Source organism: Parasteatoda tepidariorum, chromosome 3 (assembly GCF_043381705.1).
Source record: "Parasteatoda tepidariorum isolate YZ-2023 chromosome 3, CAS_Ptep_4.0, whole genome shotgun sequence".
In the NCBI taxonomy this organism is placed as follows: Eukaryota; Metazoa; Arthropoda; class Arachnida; order Araneae; family Theridiidae; genus Parasteatoda; species Parasteatoda tepidariorum.
Genome location: NC_092206.1, coordinates 29,545,547 through 29,572,070, shown reverse-complemented (window position 1 = coordinate 29,572,070; position 26,524 = coordinate 29,545,547). Strand labels below are relative to the sequence as shown.

General features: G+C 27.8%; 1 protein-coding gene across 1 annotated transcript; it reads right to left on the bottom strand.

Moving 5' to 3' along the window:
* Positions 1–262: 262 nt before the first annotated feature.
* On the bottom strand, positions 263–15,412 carry LOC107444887 (MOB kinase activator-like 1). The gene is made up of 4 exons (XM_016059134.4): positions 15,217–15,412; positions 10,302–10,468; positions 7,622–7,849; positions 263–5,117 (listed from the first exon to the last, which is right to left on the bottom strand). The coding sequence occupies exons 1-4, from the start codon at positions 15,228–15,230 to the stop codon at positions 4,852–4,854; spliced, it is 675 nt and encodes a 224-aa protein (XP_015914620.1). The 5' UTR covers positions 15,231–15,412; the 3' UTR covers positions 263–4,851.
* Between the last annotated feature and the right edge of the window lie 11,112 nt (positions 15,413–26,524).

The window sequence follows — 26,524 nt, the reverse complement described above, 5'->3', positions numbered from 1 at the left end:
GAAATTATTTATTGAAAACAAAAATTTTGTTTTGAGGTTACATTAAAAAAAAAAAAACTATTTTAGTATAAAACAAACATTAACTTTTTAATATCTAAATCAACTCCAAAAATTTACTTCATAATTGATTCACAATTATCCAAAAGGTTTCTGAATTTAAGTAGCATCAGCTATATGACTGTGTTCTCCTTAATAAGAACGTTTAACTTACATAAAAAAAGGACTTCAAAACAAAACAAAAATTAAAAGAAAAATCTTTCAATGATTTGTAAAGCATCACAATTTTATTTATCCACTTACTTTATACATATTAGTCTGAGGATTTTTTTGTAACATCAAACAATATTTGTTTGAAAACTTCAGTTAAATACAAAATAATCTTAATGCAACATCACTGCATTGTATAGAACAATCATTCCATATGTCAACAAATCAAATGATGTACAATAACACCAATTTTTATTTAAATAAACAAAAATCAGCAATAAAATCATCTAGTCTCTGCATAATGAAGCTAAAAAAGCAATAAAATATTTACAATGACCTTAATCCTTAATAAATAAATAAAAAACAATTCCTTCAATTTCTAAAGACAGAGATGTCGACCTGCAGACATATGCTTTCGACCTGCAGACACATGCTTTCGTAGAAAACAGAGGGAATTTTCCTTAGTTTTATTGAAACAGGAAATATAAACTATTCTCAAAAAGTTAACCAAATTTTGACTTTATTACGCAGGAAATGTATCTTTCAATTCAAATATACTCTAATTTCGACACCATTATGCAAAATCTATAGAAATAGAATTTCTTCTCATCACAGCTACAGCCAAAAAATTTATAGGTCAAAACATTTGAAAAATTATAAAAAGAATTTGAAATAGATATGTTATATCAATGCAAAATTATAATTATCAAAATTTTCTTTCAAAAAAAAGTCCATTCACAAATTTAAAAAAAGCTGAATTTTACAGCGCAACAAAACTTCAGGAGAAGGTTTTCAATATTACAAATTAAATTAGAATAAAATTTAACACTTTAAGTTAATTAAAATGTAGATATATTATACATTGAATAAAAATAGAGTTTTTTTAAAAAAAAAAAAAAAAAAAACAGAGTTAATTAACCAAAAATTATAAGTTTTTTACTGCTAGCTGTTTCAAAATTCCATTACATATTAAAATCTCATTCGGGAAAATTCCTTACTAAGATCCAATATTAAGACTTGATGTTCATTTGAAAATTGGAATTAGGATATTTCTAATTCAAGTGTTATAGTAGTTTAGAATGCAACTCAAAATTAAAAAAAAAAAACTATAAACAAAATAATTTGTGAATGAATCTTTAGTTTACCATCTTTATTGTTTTTGAGTATATTGAATCAGATCAAAATCATTTTAGATAAATGGAATAAAGAGAACAATTTAAATTTTTTAAGCAACTTATCTCCATCACACAATATTTGATTTCATTTAACAAGTATAAAATTTCTAATTTGCCATTATATATTTCATGATAAAAAAGTCATTTTTTTCTCAATATAATAGCACTCTAGTGTCAGAAAAACTAAAAAACAAAATAGCAGGTAAAATCGATAAAATACTTCAATCACTTTTGTACAATCAGTGAAAGTAAAAAAAAAAAAGATTTTTTTTAAAAATATTAGAATTGTTTAGTATACGCTAAAAGTTAAGGTAAAAAAAAGCAGAATTTGCAGAAAAGTAGCACACATATTAAATGCTACTATTAAGAAATTTCTCTGATAGCTGACATCGGCAAACAGAAGTTTGAAATTTTATAGCTATTTGTATAATTTAAAACCCTTTGGTTTTTTAAGCTATTAATTATCCTTGAATGACAATTTACACATTTCTAGTATTATACTCCAGCAATAATCAAACTGAAACAAGTAAGCAAAAGCAGGATTTTTCTTTGGAGTTTAGAAAATACTTTAATTTGTACAAAATGCAATTTTGTTAATTTATGATATACTTATAATAACTAAGGAAAATTCCCTGTAGTTGCATCCCTATTAATGGAAAATTTAAGAACACGCTGCAAAACATTCATTAGAAGCCCATCTAACATTCACCCAATGGTGTCTTGACCAGTTAAATACGGGACATGATCAAGCACCAATTATTTAAGGACACTTCATAAGGGCAATAACTACAATGACGAACTCTTATTCCATAGCATAAGATAACTAAAACATTATCTCTGTGAATTATTAAAATTATGAATTAATGCAATATGAGAACAGTAAAGCACAACCATCAACACATTTAAACAAATGTGCAACTTAAAATTTTCAATAAAATAAAAGTGAATTATTCACAAGCAAATTGCTATGCCATTTTTCAATTAAAAAAACTAGATATAATTCTTTAGTTTTCTCAATTAATACAAGGTTGGTACAGATTAATGACCAGATTTCATCTATCACACACAAAACAATAAATGATACACAAAATTAAAGAAAAATATACTAAGTTTTTTCAGTTACAACTGGGCAACTCAACAACTCTTTTATTACATGACGAACATCTAATGTGTACGGGTGAATGTGAAACATCTAATGTTCATTTGACACACATTTTATAGTTCAACATAGCACTATTAGGTTCCTTACATTCTTGCACTGTAATCGGAATTGGTGGTTCATAAACAGTATGCGGGTGACAGTGGTTTACCCTTGATCATATGGCCACCAAGATCCCATGACCTCAATCCGTGTAATTTCCGTTTATAGGGTTATGTAAAATACACGATTTATAAACTACTGATGCCAAAAAACATAGTAAGAATTGAAATAATGCATTTGTGGGGCTTCGAGAACCATTGAAGCCCCAGATTGGTAACTGAAAAAACTTGGTATATTTTTGTTCTTAATTTTATGTATTATTCATTTCAGTATGTGAAGTAGTTTTAAAAGTATAAATATTTAAAATTCGGCCACTTCTTTCTCCAATCCTGTGCAACGAGTTTTTTTTATAAATGTTACAGATACCAAAACACTAATAAATTAAGAAAAGCAATTACTTAGAAATGCGAAATTTCGTGAGTGAATATTTAGGATATGATCATAATTTTAGATATTACATGAAAGTTAAATAAAGAAAAATTCATTCAGCTATAAAATACAAATTATATTTATACTTCAGAGAATGATGAAGGCTATCTTTTGGTAAAAAGTCTAGCTTAAGTGTGACAAAAAAATTTTTTTAAAAGAAAGTCAAATCACAAGTAAAAATTGTTTTTCATTTTTACAAAAATTAAAAATTATTATTTAGGAGAAAAAAAAATCTCAAGTTTTTGATTCAGCTTATATAAACAAATAAAGCAATTATCGAAAAAAAGTTTCCCATTCTAAAAGACAAGTAGGAAAAAAAAAAAAATAAGTTTCATGCAATCAAAAATTTATTCTTATTTTTAGTTGATATAAAATGAATCTAACTTCATATTACATTTCACTAAGAATTTAAATCACTTCCTTTATTAAAATAAAAAAAAAATCATTTAAGTAAAAACATGATTTATTTGCCATGCTTATAAAGTTACTCAGTATTAAAGCAAGAGCCAACACGTTTAAAATGAATTGGAGGAATGGAAAATTGGCAGTATCTTTCAAAAGTAATTAAATAATTACAAAAATAAATAGAAAATTTTAGAGCTTCAAAATAACTAAACGTCACTACACGGCAACAGATTTAGTAAGAATATTTTTGGTAAGAATTTAAATAAATAAAAGTTCAGCTTAAATACAAATAATGCATTATAGAATAATTTAATAACTTTAAAAACCTCCAATGTTTAACTATTAAATTATTCAACTTGGAAAAAAAAAAGATTACTTTTTACATCTTAATAAAAAAAAATAAAAAAAGGGAATACCTTAACATTACGCAACTAACTCCAACTGTTACAAAATAATAAGATAATAGCAAGATTGATTATTCAACATTTACTAGATAAGTTACATTTCAAAACCAATTTATGAACTATTGCAATATATAGTACTGAATTCTATATTATCAAGCTATGTACTACAATTTAAATTGAATAAGAGATATAAAGAACAAAGTATATGTTTAAATTGGTAATGCCTTAACAGATATCTGGAATCTGTTTCAAAATTATCTATTTTTATATATTTATTCCATGAAACCATATTATAAACCTAGTTTGTTTAAACATACAACAGAAATTAACAACAATGTTTTTAATAATAATAAATGTGCAAAAAAAAATTTATTTTAGGTACTGACTATTCACTGAAACAAAAAAGTTAGACAGGAATGAAAATAAATCTTTTAAATGAATTAAAGAGATCTAATGAATTAAGAATCAAGACTGTCATATGTTCAAGAATATGCCGTAAAATTCAAAGATTAATAGCATCAATTTGCAATCAGAGCTTATCTGAATTACGAAAAAAGTATAATTTCTACTATTTTACAGAAATAAAGAAAAATGATAATGGCAAGTAATTATCAACATGACTTAACAAGTTTAATGACTCAATATGATATAGTGATAAAGAGAAATATTCAACTAGGTACATAAACTATTTTTATGAATAGTATGTAGACATAATTTAGCACTTGTCAGATTCAAAACTAATGACTCAACGCTTCCGCAAGAAGCGCCACTGCAAAATAAGTCAATCTTAAAAAAATATTCTAAGAAAATATGCATCTCAATATTTTCTGGAATACACGATAATTATTTTAACTGATTGTTCACTTCCAGTATCGAGAGAGGCAAGTCACCTATAAAGCATATCTAATCTCATTATGGCAAGTATTCTTTTATATATATATAGATATGACTCTGTTAATTATGGAGTGGATCAGCGAGTTGAATTTCCCTCTTTGTCCTTGTCCTTTGAGGTAAGTTTCTCTATCAATTCTTGCAAGGGTGCCAGCTCTCGCTTTTCAATAAGACTAAATTCTTGGACGAAAAAGATAAAGTGTTTAAAGCTTGTGTTTAGGTGAGCTTCCTCTCCCAGTTGTACAATTTCTTGAAAGTGCTGATGATAGATATGAGCATAAACCCTGAACAGTCGCTTTAGGATTATCTTTGCTATGGTTAAAAAGTTCTTTGGAAATGGAACACCTGGAAGATACAGTGAAAAATTAAAATTCTGACAAATTGATAACAAAAGAGAAAAATGCAGTCGGACCTCTATTTAAAGAAGTCGCTAAATCCCGATAAAAGCACCTTTTGAAATACTTAACCAACACAATACAGGTTTTAAATTCATAAACACTAAACATAATTATAATCGCAATTGATACACCTTTATCTTGTAAATTAGTATCTACTATTTATTATATAAATCTTAACCATAAAAGAAATCTACATGGAAAGCAAGAATAGAGCAAAACATACTTCAGTGTTACAATATCATGATACATACATTTTCAACTAAAAACAGCTAAATTAATGTATAAAATTATAGTTGCATTTATTATAGTAGTAATTTTAAACATACATTACCACATATGTTCTTAAGTTTAATTGCTATTGATAAAATACGTTAATTTTGTCTGAGTTTTTTTGTTTAAATTCAAACAAAAAGGGAAATGGATTTTACTGTTTTCTTTAAAAGTTAAGTGGCTTTGAAAATCGATTCCAGGTCATTTTCTTTATAAAATGCGTTAACAAGTTTGAAATGTTCGGAAATATTTTGGGAAATAGGGAAAGTGGATCTCAAAGAAAACTTTGTTAAATAGAAAATTACTTCGCTATTGGGAAGTGATTTTACGAAAAAATTTCCAAAATGTTCTTTCTTGGTTCCTCGAAAAAATCTCAAAGTAGAAAAATTCGCAAAATGGAAGTTCGTTAAATGGAAGTCCGACTGCTCCATCCAAGTGTTAAGTAATTTATCCATTATCATAACAGAAAAATAACCCCATTGAAAAAAAAAAGGTTTATGTGTGAACCAAAATATTAAAAAAAAAGGTAAAATGGTTGCTATTGAGATTAAAGAAAACTTTGAAACCTGTACAGGCCTTAAATTACAGTCTGTATAAGATCAGAGAATATTTCAGAGTCAGACCACAAAGTAGTTTATTTCCCTGAAGTAGTACAGGGGGTGGTTAGTGATGCAAAGAAAAAATCTCTTTAAGTTTTATGTGCAAAAACTTGGTATCACGATATCAATTTATACACCAAAATAAACAAATAGATCTCTGAACTACATGTTTCAATTTTGTGAACTAATGTTTATAATTTAATTATTACCCACCAACAATCTTATCTTTAAATGATTGAATTTAAGAAGAAAAAAATTATAATTATCGATACTTACAAAAATCTACAGTAAAAATAAAAAGTTACAATTTTTTTTTTTGTAAATGAGATATAAATAGTTATACTATTGTTATAGTATTTTCAAGCACATTAAAAAAAATCCTATTCAAGCTAGACGAATCCATCAATCATTTTCAATTTGAAAATTTTTAAATATGTTTATAACACACAAAATTAACAAATTGCAAAAATATTTTTTTAAAAACTTACATAATTTTGATAAAATAATATAGATGTTCTCAAGTTAAATTGTGCAAAATTAATATACTTAATTACACATTTCCTACTTTTATGACAAAAATTTATTTTAAGGACAACTTTAGTGCGATTCTGTGAAAAATGCAGATTTACAAGCAGGATTTATAAAATTCTTAGGATAAATTGGAGCAATTTAGTACAAGTGCCATTTAAAAGGCAGCAATCTTGGTACAGGGATTACTTTTATATATAAATAAAAAATAATAAAAACAATTAAAATGAATTGTGAGTTAAACCTTAAACCTAAAAGAAGCCTTAATAATATTAACTTGTCAATTGTATATAGCTGAGAAGATAATTCTAATAAGAAAATAAGTTTTTATATGTTTAAAGGGTAATATAATGTGCATAGCTGTTTTTTAAATTTGAATTTAGAGCTTAAGCAAAATATACTGAAAGCAAAACTATATTTTAAAAACACAAAATTTTTGATGTGAGATAAAAACAAAATTTCAAAAAAAAAACAACCTAATATTCCAGAATTTATGCAATTTGTAAAAAATATCTTTTTACCTGAAGAAAAAAATAATTAATATTTTCAACAATATAAAATTTTTAGTAATACAACATTCACTCATTAAAAACTTTTATTATTTAACAGAAATGAAAAGATTTAACTTAAAACCATCAAGACGGAGACCCACTCAAAGAATATAATGATGAAAATATGGTTTTGCATAAACAGAAAAAATTTAATAACTTATAAAAAAATTTATTACTAACCGTTTTAGAAATTAGGCAATAATTTTATTTTTGTAATATAGACAAAAATATTCAAGTGAAATATGAAATAAATATTTATCTGACTATTAATTAACTTTAAGCTGGATGTGTCCTTGCTTGAATTTTTCCTTCACGTTATGTAATGGGGAATGTAACAGGGAAATTTTCAATACAATTTTGCTCAAGGGCTGATTTTTTGGAAGGTTAATAAAAAGATAGTTAAACTATAACATGAAAAAGGTATAATTTATAATTTCACCATTCGTACATCAGTTTTTGTCATAGACAAAATATAACAAAAGATAATTTTTAAAAATGAATACCTATTTTTGATGGGAACAAAGTTTCATCATCAAGTTGGTCTTGTACCCAAGTCATAAGATAATCAATATATTTAGGAGCAGAACATTTAATAGGTTTTTTCACTGTCTGACCATCCGCCCAGTGATATTCATATTTTGGTCCAGCAGACATCACTCGGCAACTCTCTTCTGTACAAAATTCTGTGATTGTTCCATACAACATATTTATTTGATTGAAGAAATCTACAGCTGTTAGGTGAAATTAAAAGAACATGTTATTACTATCAGCACATTTGAATATTTTCAAGAAATATCAATCATTCCAATAATAATAGTACAGTGAAACCTCTAAGAAAGACTACCTCTATTTAAGATATGGAATTTTTCCATAGACTTGGTGTAGAAGGAATCCTATAGGGGAGCCCAACAAAAGCTCTCACAGCAACTGGGCAAATTTCCGTACCAAATGCGGAAAAGGTCAATTAAGATAAAATATTAACAAAACAATTAAGGAGGTTCAAATGTATTCAAAATACTTGTGAGTGGCTCTCACTTACAGAATTGTTTTTGACGATCTCTGAGAGAGATTGACAGCCTCATATTACAATCAGAGTATATACTAAAGATGATGCTATCAATCATTTAGGTTTAGAGTTAAATTAGAGTTAAATTAGAAAAAAAAGTAATTTTAGAAAAAACTAAGCATCTCAAACAAACCTCTAAATTTTGATATTAAATCAAATGCAAACTTAAGCAAAAAACATAATTGTTTATTTATTTAAAATAGTTAACACATAATTATATAAGTAGGGGTAATTTTTATTGATGCTAAATTTTATTCACCGAATCTGGTTCTGATGCCGCATTCACAAGTGGCATTTGAGTAGAAAGAAAATGACATTGAGTGAAACTAAAATCACTTTAAAAAAATCATGTATTTTCAATAACATTTTGAAGTCAATAGAGGTAATCCCTAAGAACGACCAACCTCCATTAACGACCAGTTTTTTGTGGAACAGAGGGTGATCGCTCACGAGAGGTTTCACTGTATTAATAAATAACTTATTTTTAACTTATCTCATAGAGTCGAATCTCAGATATATTAGATTATTATTAGCTTAATTCTATTGCAGCTTAATTGTATTCACAAAGTTTTATAAACTTTGCAGATAAAAGAAAAGCAATAAATCTTTGAGTGCAAAAATATTCAGCCTTCAATAACTAATATACACCAGAAATAAAATTTCTGAAAAATAATTTCAGCCAATGGCAAATACAGTGAAGTCTATATTAGTGGACGACTTGTTGGGCAACAATTTTATAACGCATTTAGACAAGTGGTTAACATATAAAGAGAAATTTTGATTGCTTTTCCAGATTGGTTGAGATCAATTTAGAATGTTAGTTAACTTAATATATTTTATCACTGTATTTATTATCTTTTGCTGATATGGAGTAAGGGGAAGATAAATACTCAGGGAGGTGATGAGAAGAAAATTGCTCACCTAATATTTATCTATCGCTAAGCTAACATTTATTTGAATGATCGATGGCATTATTATTATAATTTCTTTATTGTATACTTATACAGCAGAAGATCAATATAATGTTATTCTATAAAGCAAAATTCTACATAAATCACATTAACATTGTGGGTGTAACAATAAAAATTGTAGTTAGCGAATTTCTGCAACTAATGAAGAGATGTTAAGTTTTTACACAATTTGTTTAATTATTTATTAAGAGGTTACAATTTTAAAAGCTGAACAAACCAAAATTGATTGAAATCTTGAAAATTTCAATTTTTTTCAGAAAATAATAAATACTAAAGAATATATGTTTTTTTCATTATTTGTATCTAAAAATTATTTTAAGGCATTTTTAGATTCATTTGTTCCAGACTAATAGCGTCAGGTTTAAAAGGTAAGTTTAAGGATACGTGAAATGATCAATATAATGCAAAATTCTATAATATGCAAAGCTTTGAGTTTCAAAGCTTACATTATAAAGATCTTCTATCATAGTGCTAATTGTAACGAGTACCTTTTTCTCCTTCTCAAGAGCTCAATGGGGCTAGTTGTTTAACAGCTTGGAATTGCTATAATTTCAGCAACACATATCAAACTTCAGAAAAGTATTTCAAGTAATGATGAATTGAATTTGGAATAATTTTCACTAACAGTTAACTAGAATTGAATGAAGAAAATATTTTTGATTTGCTATTATTATTTTTGAATTCTTCTAAATAAAAAACTGGAATTAGTTTTTTTTTAAAAAGATTACAAGCTGATAAATTTTAATTTAATATGAACCTGTTTTTATAGGAACTCCTATTATTCCAATAAGACTTATTTAAAAGAAAAAAATGAAAGTTATAGAATATTACAAGAGAGAAAAATATAGTATTTAATCATATAGATTAAATATATCCCTTAAATTTTGTTAAAATAGTTTACAGCAACAGATTTCCTAATTAGCATCTCATTCTTCTAAGCAAACAATTTTTTCAGTCTTGATGTCTATTTTACCAAGGTTTGACTACATAGAAAATTATTAATGAACATTTAATTCATCTTAAATCGTTAAAAACTTACATTTTATAGAATAAAAGAATAAAGTATGCCACACATAACAAAATGCTTTATAAATATATTTAGATAAAATAAATCAAATTAAATAATGGTTCAAATTTCATACATACTATTAACAGCAACCCATTCATTCAAATCTTCTCCTTCTGGTAACATAACAGCTAAACGCAAATTCCCACTGCCTAAAGTTGCAGCCGCATGCTTCATCAAGTCATATTGATGAGTGCCCTCAGGTATATTTTTCTTTGGTTTGAAAGTTTTAGACGAGCGCCCACCACTATTGGAAAAGTTAGATATTAATATAATGCTTAACAAACAGAATAAAGCTTAATAACTAATATAATAAATATACAGCAAAAATAAAGCTCTTTATTAATACAGTCAAACCCCGCCATAGTGAACACGGTTTATAGTGAACTCCCGGATATAGTGAACGAAATGTTAGGTTCCGTGCCTTGCTACACATGGATAATGTTATTTTTCGTGGATATAGTGAACCAAAAAAGTGAGGAAGTTGGATATAATGAACTTTTTTCTGTCTTCAGCTGATTTTTTCATTTTTTTTGTAATGATTTCGAAATTTCTACTTCAAAATAAATACACATACCGATTTTTAAAACCATTTACAGAGGGGAATGTAGCAATAAGCATTTTTTCCTGTTTGCTTCTTTTATCTCACTTTCTCATCCTTAATGCACTTGTGCAGATGATGCACCTGTAAGGTGTCAGTGGGATCAATATGAATTTTCTGTCAGAGGGAATGAGTAATTATTCATAATTGGTCTAAGGGTTGGACACTAATATGTGTTGATAAGGCCCTCATTTCAACTCCTTTCCTGCTCTCATTTCAGTTAAAAAAAATCCTGCAAAGAAGTGTCTCAAATTTAACTATAGCAAGCAGTAAACTTAAGACGTTCTCCATTGATGATAAAATGGACATAATCAGAAAAATTCAAAATGGATGCAATGAAGCTGATATTTGCAGGGAATATAAACTATCCAAATCTGCAGTTTGAAACATATGGAAAAATACGTAATTAATAACTTCTGCTCATGAAAAAAAATTCAGATGGCAGAAAAAAAATTTGAGAAAAGCAGATCACAAGGATATTGAAGAAGCATTACTAAAAAAGTTCACCAATCGAAGAAGCCGCAATCTTCCAGTATCAATGAATTTGCTAAGCGATTTTATGATACTACTTTAATGGCAGGTTAGACAGGTTTAAAAAGCGGAATAACAGAAATTCAGAAAAAATTATCTGAGAGTCGGGAAGTGTTTCCATATCTAATGTTGAGGTAAAGATTACTAAATTTTTTTTTGTATGTAAGAGGCTGAGTAATGAAAAATAACGCATGTTTTGCTACTACATAATATTTTTCAGTCATTTATTTGAATAACGCATAATAAAAGGGAGCAGTTTGGGAACCATCTGTTAAATTGCCTGCGCAACGGATATAGTGAACCAAAATTTCAGTCCCTTGAAGGTTCACTATAGCGGGGTTTGATTGTACTTACATACTCATTACTCTTCATTATTTACTCAAAATTATTCTATAAGCAAAACAAAATATCCCAAAATCATTTTATGTTATAAAATATGAGAAAATTTAAATTGTATTTTGAATGGAATACATTTGAAAATTACTAATTAATAGGACCAATAAATTTGTTAACCATTTAGTAGCATTGTTACACCTCAGTTAATAGAAGAGCAAATTTTATTTAAGCAATATTCCTACTTATTTACAATTTTATTCCTAACTACTCTAATTATGTTTTTTCCCCTCTAAATTATAAAAGTAATTTTTCCAATGCCTATGCCACTGTTTCGCTTTAATCGCTTGTTAACTTTTTGATATAGCTGGTACAACAGAAAACAAGCTATTTAACATAAGTTATTCAAATTTCTGAAATAGGTAAGCTAGAATATTATCTTATGCAAAATGTTAAAATTAAGATTGATTTAACCATAAACCCTCTACATAGAAATTATGAGAAAAAAATAATAAAGAATAACAGGCAGTAACCTTAAGCATTGGTCATTAATGTATATTTATAACACACATATATACACAGAAAGTTCAGGTGTAAAATAAATTTTGTCCATTAAGAATAATTAGATATTTTATTTAAAATAAAAACTACATAATAAAAATTTAAAAAGAAGAAATAATTGGGAGGTCATTCAATTTTGTTTATGAAGGTCAAATTTTTCAAAAATCATATCATAATAAGATTCTAACAATTCTAAAACAGCTTAAAATGTAGTTCATACCATACAACTAAGTTTTTTATTGCTACCTATCTTTTCATTTAATTTTGCTTCACAACAAAGTACATTTTATCTACAACCGGACATTTTATTAAAACTACTCTTTTCAAAGTAATCTGAATCTCTGAAATATATATTACTAATATAATTTAAATTAATATATCATAAACATCTACCCAAAAATATCAAGTTTTCTTATAAATTTAAATGTGAGAAATTGCATTGTATAATACCAATCAAATATTTTTTTATAAAAAATTTGAATAAAAACATTTAAGAAGTTTTTCTAAAATTAATAAAAAAGGATTGCATTGCCCGATTTACAAATTTCTCTTCAATAATTACTATCCCCCCCCACATGAAACGTATAGAGACAGCGTTTTCATTGCGGAAAAAAAATGGAAGAGAATTTCTCAAAAACAGGGTGAGATTTCAAAAAGTTAAGTGAGATTTCTAAAAATTAAAAAAACACGAATAGACTTGGAAAAAAATTATTTCTTTAATTATAATACATTTTCAACATCTTCTAATTGAATATTTTTGCTGCATCATTATATGGAAAATGTTCTATATCTACTTTTTCATCAGCTGCTATATTTATTTGGCTGAAAAATATCCGTATTTGTTTCATTTTGACCGTTTCTACCGACATTTGTTTCATTTTCATTTGCTCCGTTACGGAGTAGAAGATGTCGACTTAACAAGGTATTTATTCATCTTACATTCATGCACAAAAAATTTAAATGTCTTACATGAAGAAACATTACCTACGGTGAATACGTGGTTGAAGAAAAATGTGTTCTGAAAGGGGTTCGGTTGGGGGGGGGGGATCTGCTGTTCGCACCGGTTCTGAACAATACTGGTAAATAGGGAAGGTAGATAACAAGGACCGATGTTCAAATTAATGAAAGATCAAAGAAGAAAAGTGAAACGGATTTTTATTCAAAATGGCAAAAGACGAAATTTTTTCCAAATTTCCCGCATTTTGAAATTGATTAATAGAGTGCGTGAACTTCTCGCGTTAATCACTTTTTATTGAGAGAAAAGAAAAAAATAAGTAAGACTCCTGCGTTCTCGCGCTGTAGTGAAAACACTGAGAGAGTATGCATACTGAAGTCATTGCCTTAAGAAACTAAATTAAATATAAATTATTGAAATTTTTAAACTTAAGGATAGATTATATAAACTGATTAAAATTCCTTGATTATATGCCTCTGAAAATAGGACTGTCATCAAGAGAAAAATAGCAGAATAATAGTAAGGGAGTATATTATAAAAATCCATATTTAAGTCATATTTATGAAAATATACTACTAAAAATTATTCTGAGGTGAAAAAAAATTTAGAAGCAAAATTTTGATAGATATTTCCATAGCAAATTAGACAAAAAAAATTTTTTTTTGTCTTATATTATAGCTAGAAAGCTATAAACAAAAAAATCAACTTGATTGATTATTATTTTTTTTTTGTAAACCTGATAAATAAATGAAAGCGAAATAACCTATGAATAACTTAAACTCTCTAAACGCATTAAAGAACAAGTCAAAATTTTAAAAATATATAAATTTGTGAAATTAATTTGAATGTTTTTAACTTTTGACTAAATTTTGAATGTTTTTGCTTATGTACAAAATGTTATACCATACAACACAGCTTAGAAAAAAAATTCTAAATCTAAGTTCATGCAGTCAGCTAAGATTTCAAGAATATTTTTTCTCTTAAATTTACTCAATTATTTGTTCCAAATAATTAAACGATAACGATAATACTTTCTCTAAAAAAGGAAAAACATCACTAAGTCAATTTTCAAGAGAAAAAAAAAAAGATGCTGACAACTAAACACTAAAATATAAAAGAAAACATATAAAAGCAAATTTATATATCAAATTTATGTAAAAAAACAAAACATGTAAGCTTATCTTGCATCTCTTAATCCTTCCTTCAAAAGGGATCATACAGGTTAACTAATAAATAACGTATAGAAGTAATAGGTTAATTTAGATCTGATGCAACTAAGATATACATTATTTAGTATTAAGAAATTTTGATTTATTATACATCTCAAAATTATTTGAAGTCAATTTTGCATTCTGCAAATAAATAAATACAAAAAAATCATGTTGCAACTCTCTCTTTCTCACCTTCAATACATTTTTGCAGTTTTTCAAAACTTAAAATAAATTTATTAATCTGAGAGTCAACAACAACATTAATAATTTATGACAATACTTTAATCTCAGTAAATAAACAAAAAGCATCTTGATTTGATTAGAAAACAGGACTTAACTATTCCTACAAATTTTAAAACATATAAACTTCATATGTTAAACATATAACAAGTTAGATAAATTGAATTTATTATAAACAACCTGTTAAATGTAACTAATGTGTAGTAAGCATTAAATAAAATTTGTAAACTTATATCAACTCAAGCTTTCCGATTCATTGCGATTGAATTTCAAACAAGTAGTTTTGTCGTACTGCACACAAAGATTTAAAGAAGAATCATCTATCTGCATTAATTTTGAGTTAAAATATCAAATGCAAAAAAAAAGACGTTTTTTTATTTAGACAATGGAGCATAACTGAAAGCTACAAAAAATTAATATTCATGGTTGTTTAAGAGAATTTATTAAAAGAAATGATTAAGTTTACATAAATATGAAGGTAATTTGTAAACAAAAAGTTTATTTAAAAACTCAATAATTTTCACGAGAACAATAATAGCTATGTTTTAGTAGCAAAAACTTACAATAAGAAACTCATTATTGTTGAAAAATTAGTAAAAGATATCTTTTATTTCAATACATCAGCAATGTTTTGCAAATAGGAGAAATTTACTGTACAATAAATAAGAGAAATAAACAATTGCACCAAAAAAATTCACATGCACCTGACGTGCGGACACAATACGAAAGTATAAATGGAATTTTAAGCATCGACAACGAGATTGCCAGATTCTAAAATGGAGGAATTTAGTTTGAAAGTAAATAAAGATTCTTTACTTGATAAATTTAATACAGATGGCGCAAGAGAGTGCTTGTTGCATAAAGTAGAAAGTAGAATTTCGTCCAATTTCGTTCGATTTTAGATTTTACAGTAAAAATTAGAACATTTAAAATGAAGCAAAAATTTTTTCATTCTAAAACTATTCAATCATTAAATTAAAAGTTAAAAAAAAAAGAATAGATAAATGTAATAAGTGGATTTTTGTATAAAATTGTCTTTGTTTCCATTTTATAACAAAATATGCAACAAATAGAAAAACTTCAAACTTTTCAACACATCTAAGTAATATAGCAATAAGTCGTCATTAAGAACTAAAAAAATTTTACATCATTTTTCACATCAGAGAGCAACTACAAAATTTACATTATCAATTATAAACCTGGTAAATTTTGTATAATTTATTTTATTTTTTAGGCTTTAAAATTCATTGCGTGTACAGTGCGCTAAAAAAAAAAAAAAAAAGATATCCCCTGAATAACTTTCGTTCTAATGATTGAATTTTCACGAACTAAATATCAGTTTTAATGGTTTTAGGGGGTGATTTTAAACGTGCTGATTAGTTTTCGCTAACTATTAATTAAACAGCGAAATAAACACAAAAAACGTACTTTCTCCGAATAAATATCTATACTTCTTTTTACATATTTGGATTACTGACCTTTAAACAAATAGGGGTTGACAAAATTTCTTAAAAATTGAATATAAAATTGGGGTGCTAGGAAGCTATATATATTTGGCCGTTGCTAAAGAACCAAGTTGAGACAATGAAAAGAATGAAGTAAAAACTAAAGCCTTTTCACTTATCGTTTTGCTTTAGCTCGGTAAGACTTTTTTTAATAGTTAGTACAAAATTATTTCAAAGTTTCTATGCAACAGGCATTTTTAGGACTGATTTCTGCCACAAAAGGGGAAGATTGCTTCCGTTTTCATGTCTGTTGAAAATAAAATTTGAATTAATTATAAAATATTTGGTATTTTCCAAGATTTTAGAATTTAAACACATAACTCTTTAAGATGACATTATTTGTATTTTATAAGTTGCTTTTAACTTTTTTTAAGCAAGAAGATTTTATACTTAAACCAAATTTACTTTAATTAATCTAAATATATACAGAGTTGTAGGACGAATCACGAAAAAGTTCGCGAAAAAAATGTCAAGTTTATGGAAGAGATTTTAACTATCAAGCGAAAGCACAAGGCTTTATAGAATTCCAGATAATTCCTTTTTCTATATATGAAGAAATTAGTGAATATTATGTGGCATTTCAAAAGTACTGAAACATGTATGTTTAAGAATATTATATGATTCCTTTTTTAAGCAATCGTTTGATTTTGTTAAATGAGTGAATTACGTGGCTTTTTTTGGGTAAAGATGATTTATAAATAGCATTATATTCATAATGTTTCTATCCATTCTAAACCCGATTTTTGTATATTCGCCATAAAATGTCGCTCAGCATATTCTTCAATTACGAACAGCTATATTTATCACCAAATATCGCTACTGTAAATTTCTTTGCTTAATTCTTTTAACTACAAACTTATTTTATGATTCTTACCATCATATATCTGATATTAAACAGAAGCTCTGTAAGCTTCTTAAGAAACTTAAATGGGCGCAGCAAAACTAAGAAGAAAAATGTATTTTATAACGTTTATATTGACCACAATCAATTTCAATAACTCTAAATCTCTGGTTGCAAAATCTTAAGTATTGAAATTTTAATTTTTAAGTTAAAGATAACTACATTACAATAATAATTACAATATAAATGCCACAATTTTTTTATTGTTTTAAAGACCACATGAACTCTGCTAAAATAATAATATGCAGATGTTTGCTTCTACGAGCAGTCTGATTAAAATAATGATTAAGACCCAAATGTTATACAGGTGCATTTCTTACAACCATTCTATAACAACATTTTAAGGGTGGGCATTACGAAACACCTTGTATAGATAGTTTTTGGCTTTGCGTTTTTGGTTTTGCGTAGAGAATAACGTTAGAAAAATTCAGTTCTTTGAACAAAATTTAAATTTTTGAAAAATTTTAAGGATTTAAAGTTTTAAGAGAATTATTAAAATGAAATTATTTGTGTTTACCCACCTGGTGATAAAAATTCATGAAGCCAATGTTTATTTTAGTCGTGCGCAAATTTTTGATAACTTTTAGAGAGAAAAGGGCAAAAAGTTAATTTATCAAAGTGTTATTAATAATTTTTGTCAAAGAATCATTAAAATTAAATATTTTAATTAAGTTTTTTGCAAAATGGGTGCGAATTTTTCAAGGAATACTCACGACTGAAATTATGAGAGAATTTAAAATTATCATATTTGTATTTTGTTTATGAGAATTGCCCCTGGATCAGATCGTGAGTAATTTTTAGTATTCTCGTATAGTTAAAATTTGAACATTTAATTCAATATATTTTATTAATTTGATTAGGAGTATTTTTCTCAAATTATTTAACTGTTTTCAGTCTTCAACCTGCATGGAGCGCAAAACAAAAAACGAATCATTCTGAATAACTTTTGATTGTTCTATGATTAAGATTATGAATCAATCTTAATGATTTGAGGGGTGAACACAAATTAATTAGTGCAAACTATATTTAAAGTTACGAAATCAGACAGAAACAATGTACTTTCTCTGCATAAATTTATATAAATATTTATTATTATTATTATTTTTTGATAAACATATTTTTAAAATTTAATTTCTCAGTAATTTGTTGACCGATTTTGCTTCAATTTTGCAAGTTGCTATGTAAAATTATGTTCTTTAAAAAAAAAAAAAAAAAAAAAAAAAAAAAAAANAAAAAAAAAAAAAAAAAAAAAAAAAAAAAAAAAAAAAGCTAAAAATTTCATACCTTACAATTCAAATTTTTTCAGCTATTATTAAATAGAATAATAAAAAATAAAATAAAAAATATTTAGTAAAAGCTATTTTTCGCATGGAATTATGTTTGGATGAACGAATTATATAATTGCGAGAAAAAAAACTTCAATTCGCTTAAAAAGTTTTTGAGATATGACGGAATACGCAAAAAATAAAATTAATATTAAGGTCCAAACTTTGGTTCGCTCTGATCAAACTATGGGGACCATATTTCCCAGATTGCTGCCCAATATTTTGGGGGACAAAAATCTGATACCATTGCAACAAAGGTATGTTTATTCAGAGAAAGTACGTTTTTGTGTCTGATTTCGTAACTTAAAATATCGCCTGCACTAGTTAATTATCGAATTTATGATCACTAACCCTTAAGTCTTAGAATGTGAATTTCCGATCATTAGATCAAAAGTTATTCATGATGGTCCGCTTTTTATTTTGCTCACTGTGCAATTATTTCCAACATGGCCAAACCTCTATATAGACCTTTATAACACATTTCAATTAGTCATTATACTTATCAATCTTTTGTTCGAACAATATATCTTTCCATCAACAATGTAAGAATCTTGAGTTCTGTGGCGAGAAAAAAGTCTACTATACAATATTAAAAATAGTAGGGTGTTTATATTACGTTTTGTTTTATCGCCAAGCACTTCAACCTTTTCCTGTTCTGCTTTTAACTCCCTTGAAAGATTCATAGAGGAAAGAAAAAAAAAGGTATAGTTGAAGTTACACACCATTTCGTTATGTAAAGCGTTTTATGTTAAACGGAAAATTGAGTTTTTAGCATCGTTGGCCAATTTATTTATACATAACGAATGAAGAAATAGTTATTTACTTTTTACTTATTGAATGAAAATATTAGCTCCTGAACCTCTTTTGGTATATCTTATTTGATTAGCTGATTTTAGTTTTAATTTTTCTTTCTCCGCATTATTTTCAGAAGTCTTTTCTCTGTTGAAAAAATCTGTTACGCTTGATGCTATGATTTTTTTAAAAATTCTTTTTTAAACTTAAATCGACTACATAAAAACCAGTTTGATTGCCGGAGGAAAATTTCAGGAGTTTCTAATCAAAGTTTTCTAATTCCTCTTCATTTTATTGGAGAAAAAATAAATATTTTTTGCCGCAATAAATGTATAAAAAATACGGGTTTTTACATTTTTGAGTTAATTAAATCAAAAGCTAAAGAGGTTGTAATTATAGCATGAAAAAATGTTTTTTTAGGAATAACGCCGTTTAAATTCCCATATCTCCACGTCAATACAGTTAGAGCTTTCTGGTTTATACAAAGTACACAGCAATCTCTACCCTTAATGTAATATATATTTGAAATCCTTGTCGAAAATGTAGGAAAAAAAGCATGCATTTAGGTGTAACATATCAATATTTAAGAAAATAAAAGGGCTATCAAAACTTTTCGAAACACTAGTGAAAAAAGAGACATGAAAAACCAGTTTGATTGCCTGATGAATATTAGAGGAGTTTCAAACCAAAGTCTTTAAAATGCTCTCACTGTTTTATCAAAACAAATAAATTAAGACAAAAAAATGAATTAAATGATTTTTACGTCACAGAAAATAAACACAGGCTGTTATATTTTTGTGTAAATGAAATGAAAAGTAAAGAAATTATTAATTTTATAACTGGCGTTGAATAGCCGACCCAATTCTGTGTTTACGACTCCTTAGCCTTGTATTCTTGAACCCAACACAGAAGACCAGAGAACTCCCGAATCAAGCATTGGAGGAAACTAGCCTTCGTGGAGGACTTCTGATGGAACTAACCAGCATTTGCGTTACATGGAGAGGAAAATCCCGAATACCTACCACGTTTAGCCCAACAGCAAGGGGACTCTAACCTCTAACTCATGATGCGTCTACCACTGGGGATATTTTACGTCAGCATTGTGATCGATGCAAATCGCGTGCAGAATTCATATCGATCAGCCATCGATGGGATTCAAACCTGGATCACCTCATTGGGAGGCGAGAGCTCTATCTCTAGGACCACCACGGCTCTAAGTAACGAAGTTATGTAGTTTTCACAAGTAAGAAAAACCCTTTGTCATTTTCACACGTAAAAAAGAGGCCTAAAAGACATTCCAACCAATTTAATTGCCTAGTGAAACTCGCAGTTGTTTTTAATCAAAGTCCCTCTATTTTATGAAGATAAATAACGCGATAAATAAATAAAATGCTTTGATGGTCCAGAAAATATGCACATGCTGTTATAGTAAGGAAGTCAAATAAAAAGTAAAGTCGGTGTAGCTATCCCAAGTAAGAAAAATGCTTTGTGAGAATAACACTGTTTAATATATCACCTCAAACTCCAAGTCAATACATTCTCAGACCTGTCATTTACACAGGTGCTCTGTAATCACCACCCTTAATGCATATTTTTAAAATCCTTTGCAAAGAAAGAGGGGAAATGTATATTAGGAGTCACGAATTAATATTTAGGAAACGATATCACTTGAGAAATATTTAAATCGTTTGAATCACTAGTGAAAAGGTGGGATGAAAGACATAAAGACCATCAGATTGATTGCTTGGTGAAATTTGGAGGCATTTTAAATCTTTCCATTCCTTTGCTTTATAAAGGCGAATATTTATTTATTTATTTCAAATGGCGGAGGTGAATTGACATGTTAAAAAGCAAAAACACTGGAGCAAAACAAGAAAGTAAAAAGTCATTTTCTCAGGAGCGCTCTTGCTTCCCAATATCTCTCGGTAGACGACAAATATAAAAGCATTATAAAGACAAATATAAAAATATAAATAATTAAAATGCTATTGCACCTTAGAAAATATACACATGCAATTATTTTGAATAAATTTAATAAAAATTAAAGAAGTTGTAGTTTATCAAATGCGTAAAAATGTTTTTTGAGAATAACACCGTTTGAATTGTCACCATCTATAACCACTTAAATCACCATCCGCAATATATATATATNTAATTCACTTATATATTAAATTCTTGTGAAAAATAAAGGAAAAAATATGCAAATGGGGAGCAATAATTAAGAAATGATGTTAAGATTAAACTATTCGACTTAATATTTAAGAAAGAAAAATTTTTGAATCACTAGTGAATAAGGTGGGACAAAAACAGAAAAACCAGTTAGATTGTCTGCCTAAAATGTGTCTCTCATAATCACCTTTCAACTCCTGTTTCCTCTGCCAATAAAACAGCCTGCTTCCTTCTTTTGAATATAAATATGCAACCCATAATGCTCTCCTTTTTTTATTTCATTTTTGACAAATTTTCTAAAAATATAAAAGGTGTTAATTTGCATATCTATGGTTTAATTAACATAATTATGGTTAAAAAATATTCTTTGTTTTGGTAAGTTGCTTTCCTACTTAGTTATTTATTGAGAACGTTCTTATAACTATCTTGTCATTCCCTAGTTCGAAGAAGATCACAGAAAGGAAATCGTAGAATGAAGTTCACAGGAATTGTGATATCAAGATCCTGTTTCTTAATCATACCTGCAATAAATTTCCTTCCTTGAGTTTTCATAAACAATAATAAAAACAGTACACAAATAATGCCATTTCAAAAAAATAAATCAGTCTGGAGGGGAATTTTCAATCGAAAAAAATAAATTTATTACATAATTCGAAATTTTTACAATCCATCATTTGAAGTTTCAACTGACTTAGAGAACAAACAAATACTTAGTTTTGTCGATAGTTTATATACTGAAAATTTTTTTACATAAATTTTAATTAACATCTATAATGTGTATTTATAAAACGTATTTTAACTTTTTTTACTTTACCCACTCATCATTTCACATTCATTCGAAGTCCACTCCCCATTTTACTTTAATGACAAGAGATATGTTTAATTTATACCTATTATTATAAACGCAACCTTCAGAGTCAACCTTGCCCGGCCCGAGGATCGAACCAGGGACCTGCGGCACGACAGCGCGAAGCGCTACCGCTCAGCCACCAGGCGTCATACATATTATTATACCTAGTATTTATACCTACTGTTTTATTTGTACCTATTATGCTTAATTTATACCATTAATTTATGCCAATAGATTATTTATTTGGGTTATTATTTTTTTTATATTTTGATTAAAGTTTATACTTTCCCGCATAAATTTAACTGCACCCCTTGGAAGTGAATGCAAAAATATTTGAAGAAATACTGATTTGATTTATTACTCTTACCTCTTTGAAGTTATCATCAAACACGGATTTGATCCTTTTCCAAATGGAAAATATCCTAGTTATATATTAAAATAATTTTACAAAACGAATGAAATTGACTGTTATTTCCTAAGATTTACCTTAGATTCCTATTTCTGGCAAAATGGTAGATTGCAGCTAAGATATGCAGGGCGGAAAAAAATAATAATAATCGTCCTGAATAACTTTTGATCTAATGATCAAATTTTCCACTACTAGGACTGACTGGTTCGAGGGGATGACCTCAAATATGCTAATTATTAGTGCAGCCGATATTACAAAATCAGGCAAAGAAACGTACTTCCTCTGAATACAAACATACCTTTTTAAGACGGATTTTGATTCCTGACTCTAAAAATATATGGAGTAGCCGCAGTGTCGGAGGAAAACGCTGTCACGGGCGATATTAAAAACGGCGCCCTTATCTTAATTTTGAAAAAGGAATTTATTTTTCTTTTTTAAATAATTGAATTGTCCTACTAAAGTAGTCATAACGCATTTTAAGTTGCAATATTTGGGGAACATGTAAACAAGATAAATTACAATTAAGGGATTTAAGGTTAAAAAAGAAAACCGTTAGTTAAATTAATGAGAATATAACCTCGAGTATTCTAGAATTAATATTTATTACAGTTAATATTTTTAATAAGCATATTCTTTTCTGACATTTAGTAGTCGTAAACAGTTTTATAAAAAAACCCAGTTGTTTTGCTGTAAAATATATATTTTATCAATAATCTTCTAATTCACTATTTCACTATTTGTAATTTTAGCCACTGGATGGGGCTGTTTAATTATACAATGTATAACTTTTAATAAGTTTCACTTCACTACTCATCCATCCTCCATCTTGTTAAGAGCACTAGTTCACCGGCTTATATTTACTAATTATGTTCATTTAATAATAAGCTCTTATTTTAAAAGGCAATCTGAACTTCTTAGTGAATTAATAATGCCTTAATTCCTTGAGTAAGTCACACTAGGTATTACATAATTCTCACATTTCAGCTTCATTGCTGGTCTTCGGATCATCCTCAGGGATGTTTCCCAGACCGTCGCCAATAGCCCATTGCGCAGCTCTAGGGCGACGTAAATGAACAACAACAACAACAGCTTCATTGCTGTGTGGTCTACCCGTGAGTTATGAAAATCTAATAACGGCTCTAAAACATTTTACATTGGTATCGGCTTACCACAACATCTACTAAATAATAGAAAATTATTTTCTAATTTCAATAAAAACAAAGAACCTTTGAAAATAACTATTTCAGATGGGAAAAGTTTATTTTCGGAAGGATTCGGCGACGTTTGTCTCAAAAAAAAATACAGACAATGGCATTTTCAACTTATTATTAAAAGATGTATATTACATACCTGAATTAGAAAGTAATTTAATTTCAGTTAAGAGAATAACAGAAAATGGCTCCTCAGTAATTTTTGATAAAGATCAATGTTTTGTAAATAAAGATGATATAACCTGCATGCAAGCTATTTTTGAAAATAATAGTTTATATAAAGTGAATTTAAGTAATGATGAAATGAATGTTAACTATTCATTCAAATGCGATAATAATAATCGTATAACTTTATGGCATAAGAGACTTAGTCATTGAAACAGTGAAGCCATAAAACAATTAGTCAAAAATAATCTTGCCGATGGTATTAAAATAGATGGTAGTCATCAAGTGGAAAATTGTGTTCATTGTATTAAAAATAAAATTTCCGAATTTTCTTACTCAAAGAAGCTAAATATAGAGCTAAAGAACCCCTTGGTTTGGTTCATAGTGACATTTGCGGTCCAATGCAAATAGCCAGTATTAGTGGTAAACGATATTTTTTTAATATTTGTAGACGACTATTCCTGATATACCACAATTTATTTACTGTCTATAAAAAGCGAAGTTTTTTCTGAAATTAAAAAGTACGTTGCCGTAACTAAAAATAAATTTGGTAAAGTGCTGAAAGTTTTACGAAGCGATAACGGAGGGGAATATATTGGAAATTATGCTGAAAATTTCTTAACTGAATATGGTTGAAAACCAGCTAACTGTTCCATTTTCAATTCCTCAAAACGTAGTATCAGATATAAAAAATGGAAGCTTGGTAGAAATGACAACATGTCTTTTATCAGAAGATAACATAACAATAAAGATTTTGTGCAGAGGCGGTGATGACGGTTAACTAACTCCAAAATAGACTTTCAACCGAAGCACCATCAAAAACTCCTTATGAACTTTGGACAGGCTTCAAACCTGATCAAATATCAAAACATTTGTTGCAAAAGCCCTTGCCCACATTCATAACAGTAAAAGGTGCAAATTGGATGAAAAAGTAGTAGAAGGAATATTCGTAGGCTATGATCAAGGAAGTAAATAAAGTGAACACAACACAAGTGACCATGCACAAACCAAAGGAAAGCAATATTTAGCTCTGCTACCTTTTATTCACATAAGTGCGTGATTACCAACTATTTTTGAGATATCATTTTTGTTACACATTTTTGTTGTAATTTTTATTCCATATGCTGTCTTTTTCTTAGAAATTGCTTTGAAAATGAAAATTTTTGTCGTCGACAGCCGTAAATCAATTTATAGGTTTATAAATACTTTTTTTTATGTATTTATAAACACATTCCTTCATCCGACTAACCACGAAAATATCCTTCAATGATTCGCCCTTAAATTAATTCACTGCTATTTATTACTGATTCGTATTAATTCACCCATTCACTAATCTGTTGATTGGATTCCTTCCATCTCTCAGTCTTAGTTTATTCACTCGCTGCACCTAAATTGCTCACGATGACAGTTTTCATGACAAAGAGACAAGTGCAATCGTAATAAATTGCTTAACTATCTTGAAAATAACCATTTAAGGTAAATTGAAAAGGATCTTGTATAAAACACATTATTAAAAGAGCGTACAGTTATCATAATAGTATTAAAATTAAATGATTATTCCGATCAAATAATTTTTGGGAAGATTAGATATTCTCTACTCAGACTAATATTGGTATATAAAGCTACATATAAAAATAAATATATATAAAAACCTACGTGCAACGATAAATGCAAAATATTAAACGTTTAGATAAATCAGATAAATAACGAAGTTATCGAGCCCACTATTAGCAGATATTTTTTAGGAAAAAAAAGTCTCACTTCAGTTTTTCAAGAAAAATCTTTTAATAATTATTTAAAATATACATCAAAGAACAAAATATGTATAAGATTGCAAAAGTATATATGTGTTTCTTGTTAACTTAAAATCTTGGTAATTATCTAATTAGCTCTGAAAAAAAAAACATTTTGTTCTTGTTTCTTAATAGTCCCGATTTCTCAAAAAATCAGCCGAGATTTGAAGGAAAAACTTAAATTTAAATTACATTTCGAGACGAAATAGAAGTAAGTTCTACATAAAATATTTAGATTTGTATCAGCAAATTTACATTGTATTAAGAGTACGCTTGACGCACTGGCTCAATTGGCACAAAACTTGAGACCACGGCCATTCTCAAAGGTCATTCCTCTCCCTATCTTTGTCTTGTATTCGCCTTTTGAGAATATTGGCTTGTTTGCTAAATGGTTTTCTGAACCATAAATCCCTACAGAAGATCCTTCCTGGAAAATACGGAACTCATTCTATTGAATGTCAAACACTTGATTTTTCTGTTTTACACTCTTCTTTCCATCTTTAATAAAATTTTTACTTAGAGAACTTTAGCCATCAAAAAGTTAGCATAAGAATATACTATTTAATACAAAATAACCTTCAAATATCTTTCAAAAAGAACAATATTGTATTAAAAATTTAGAAAGTAAGTAATTTTCAGGGCATTAAATCTGGGTTTGTTCGGTGCCCCCTTACATGGTGTTCCGGGCAATCATATACCTTGCCCATCCCTATTGCCGACCTTGAAATATGCTGCAATCTGGGAAATATGG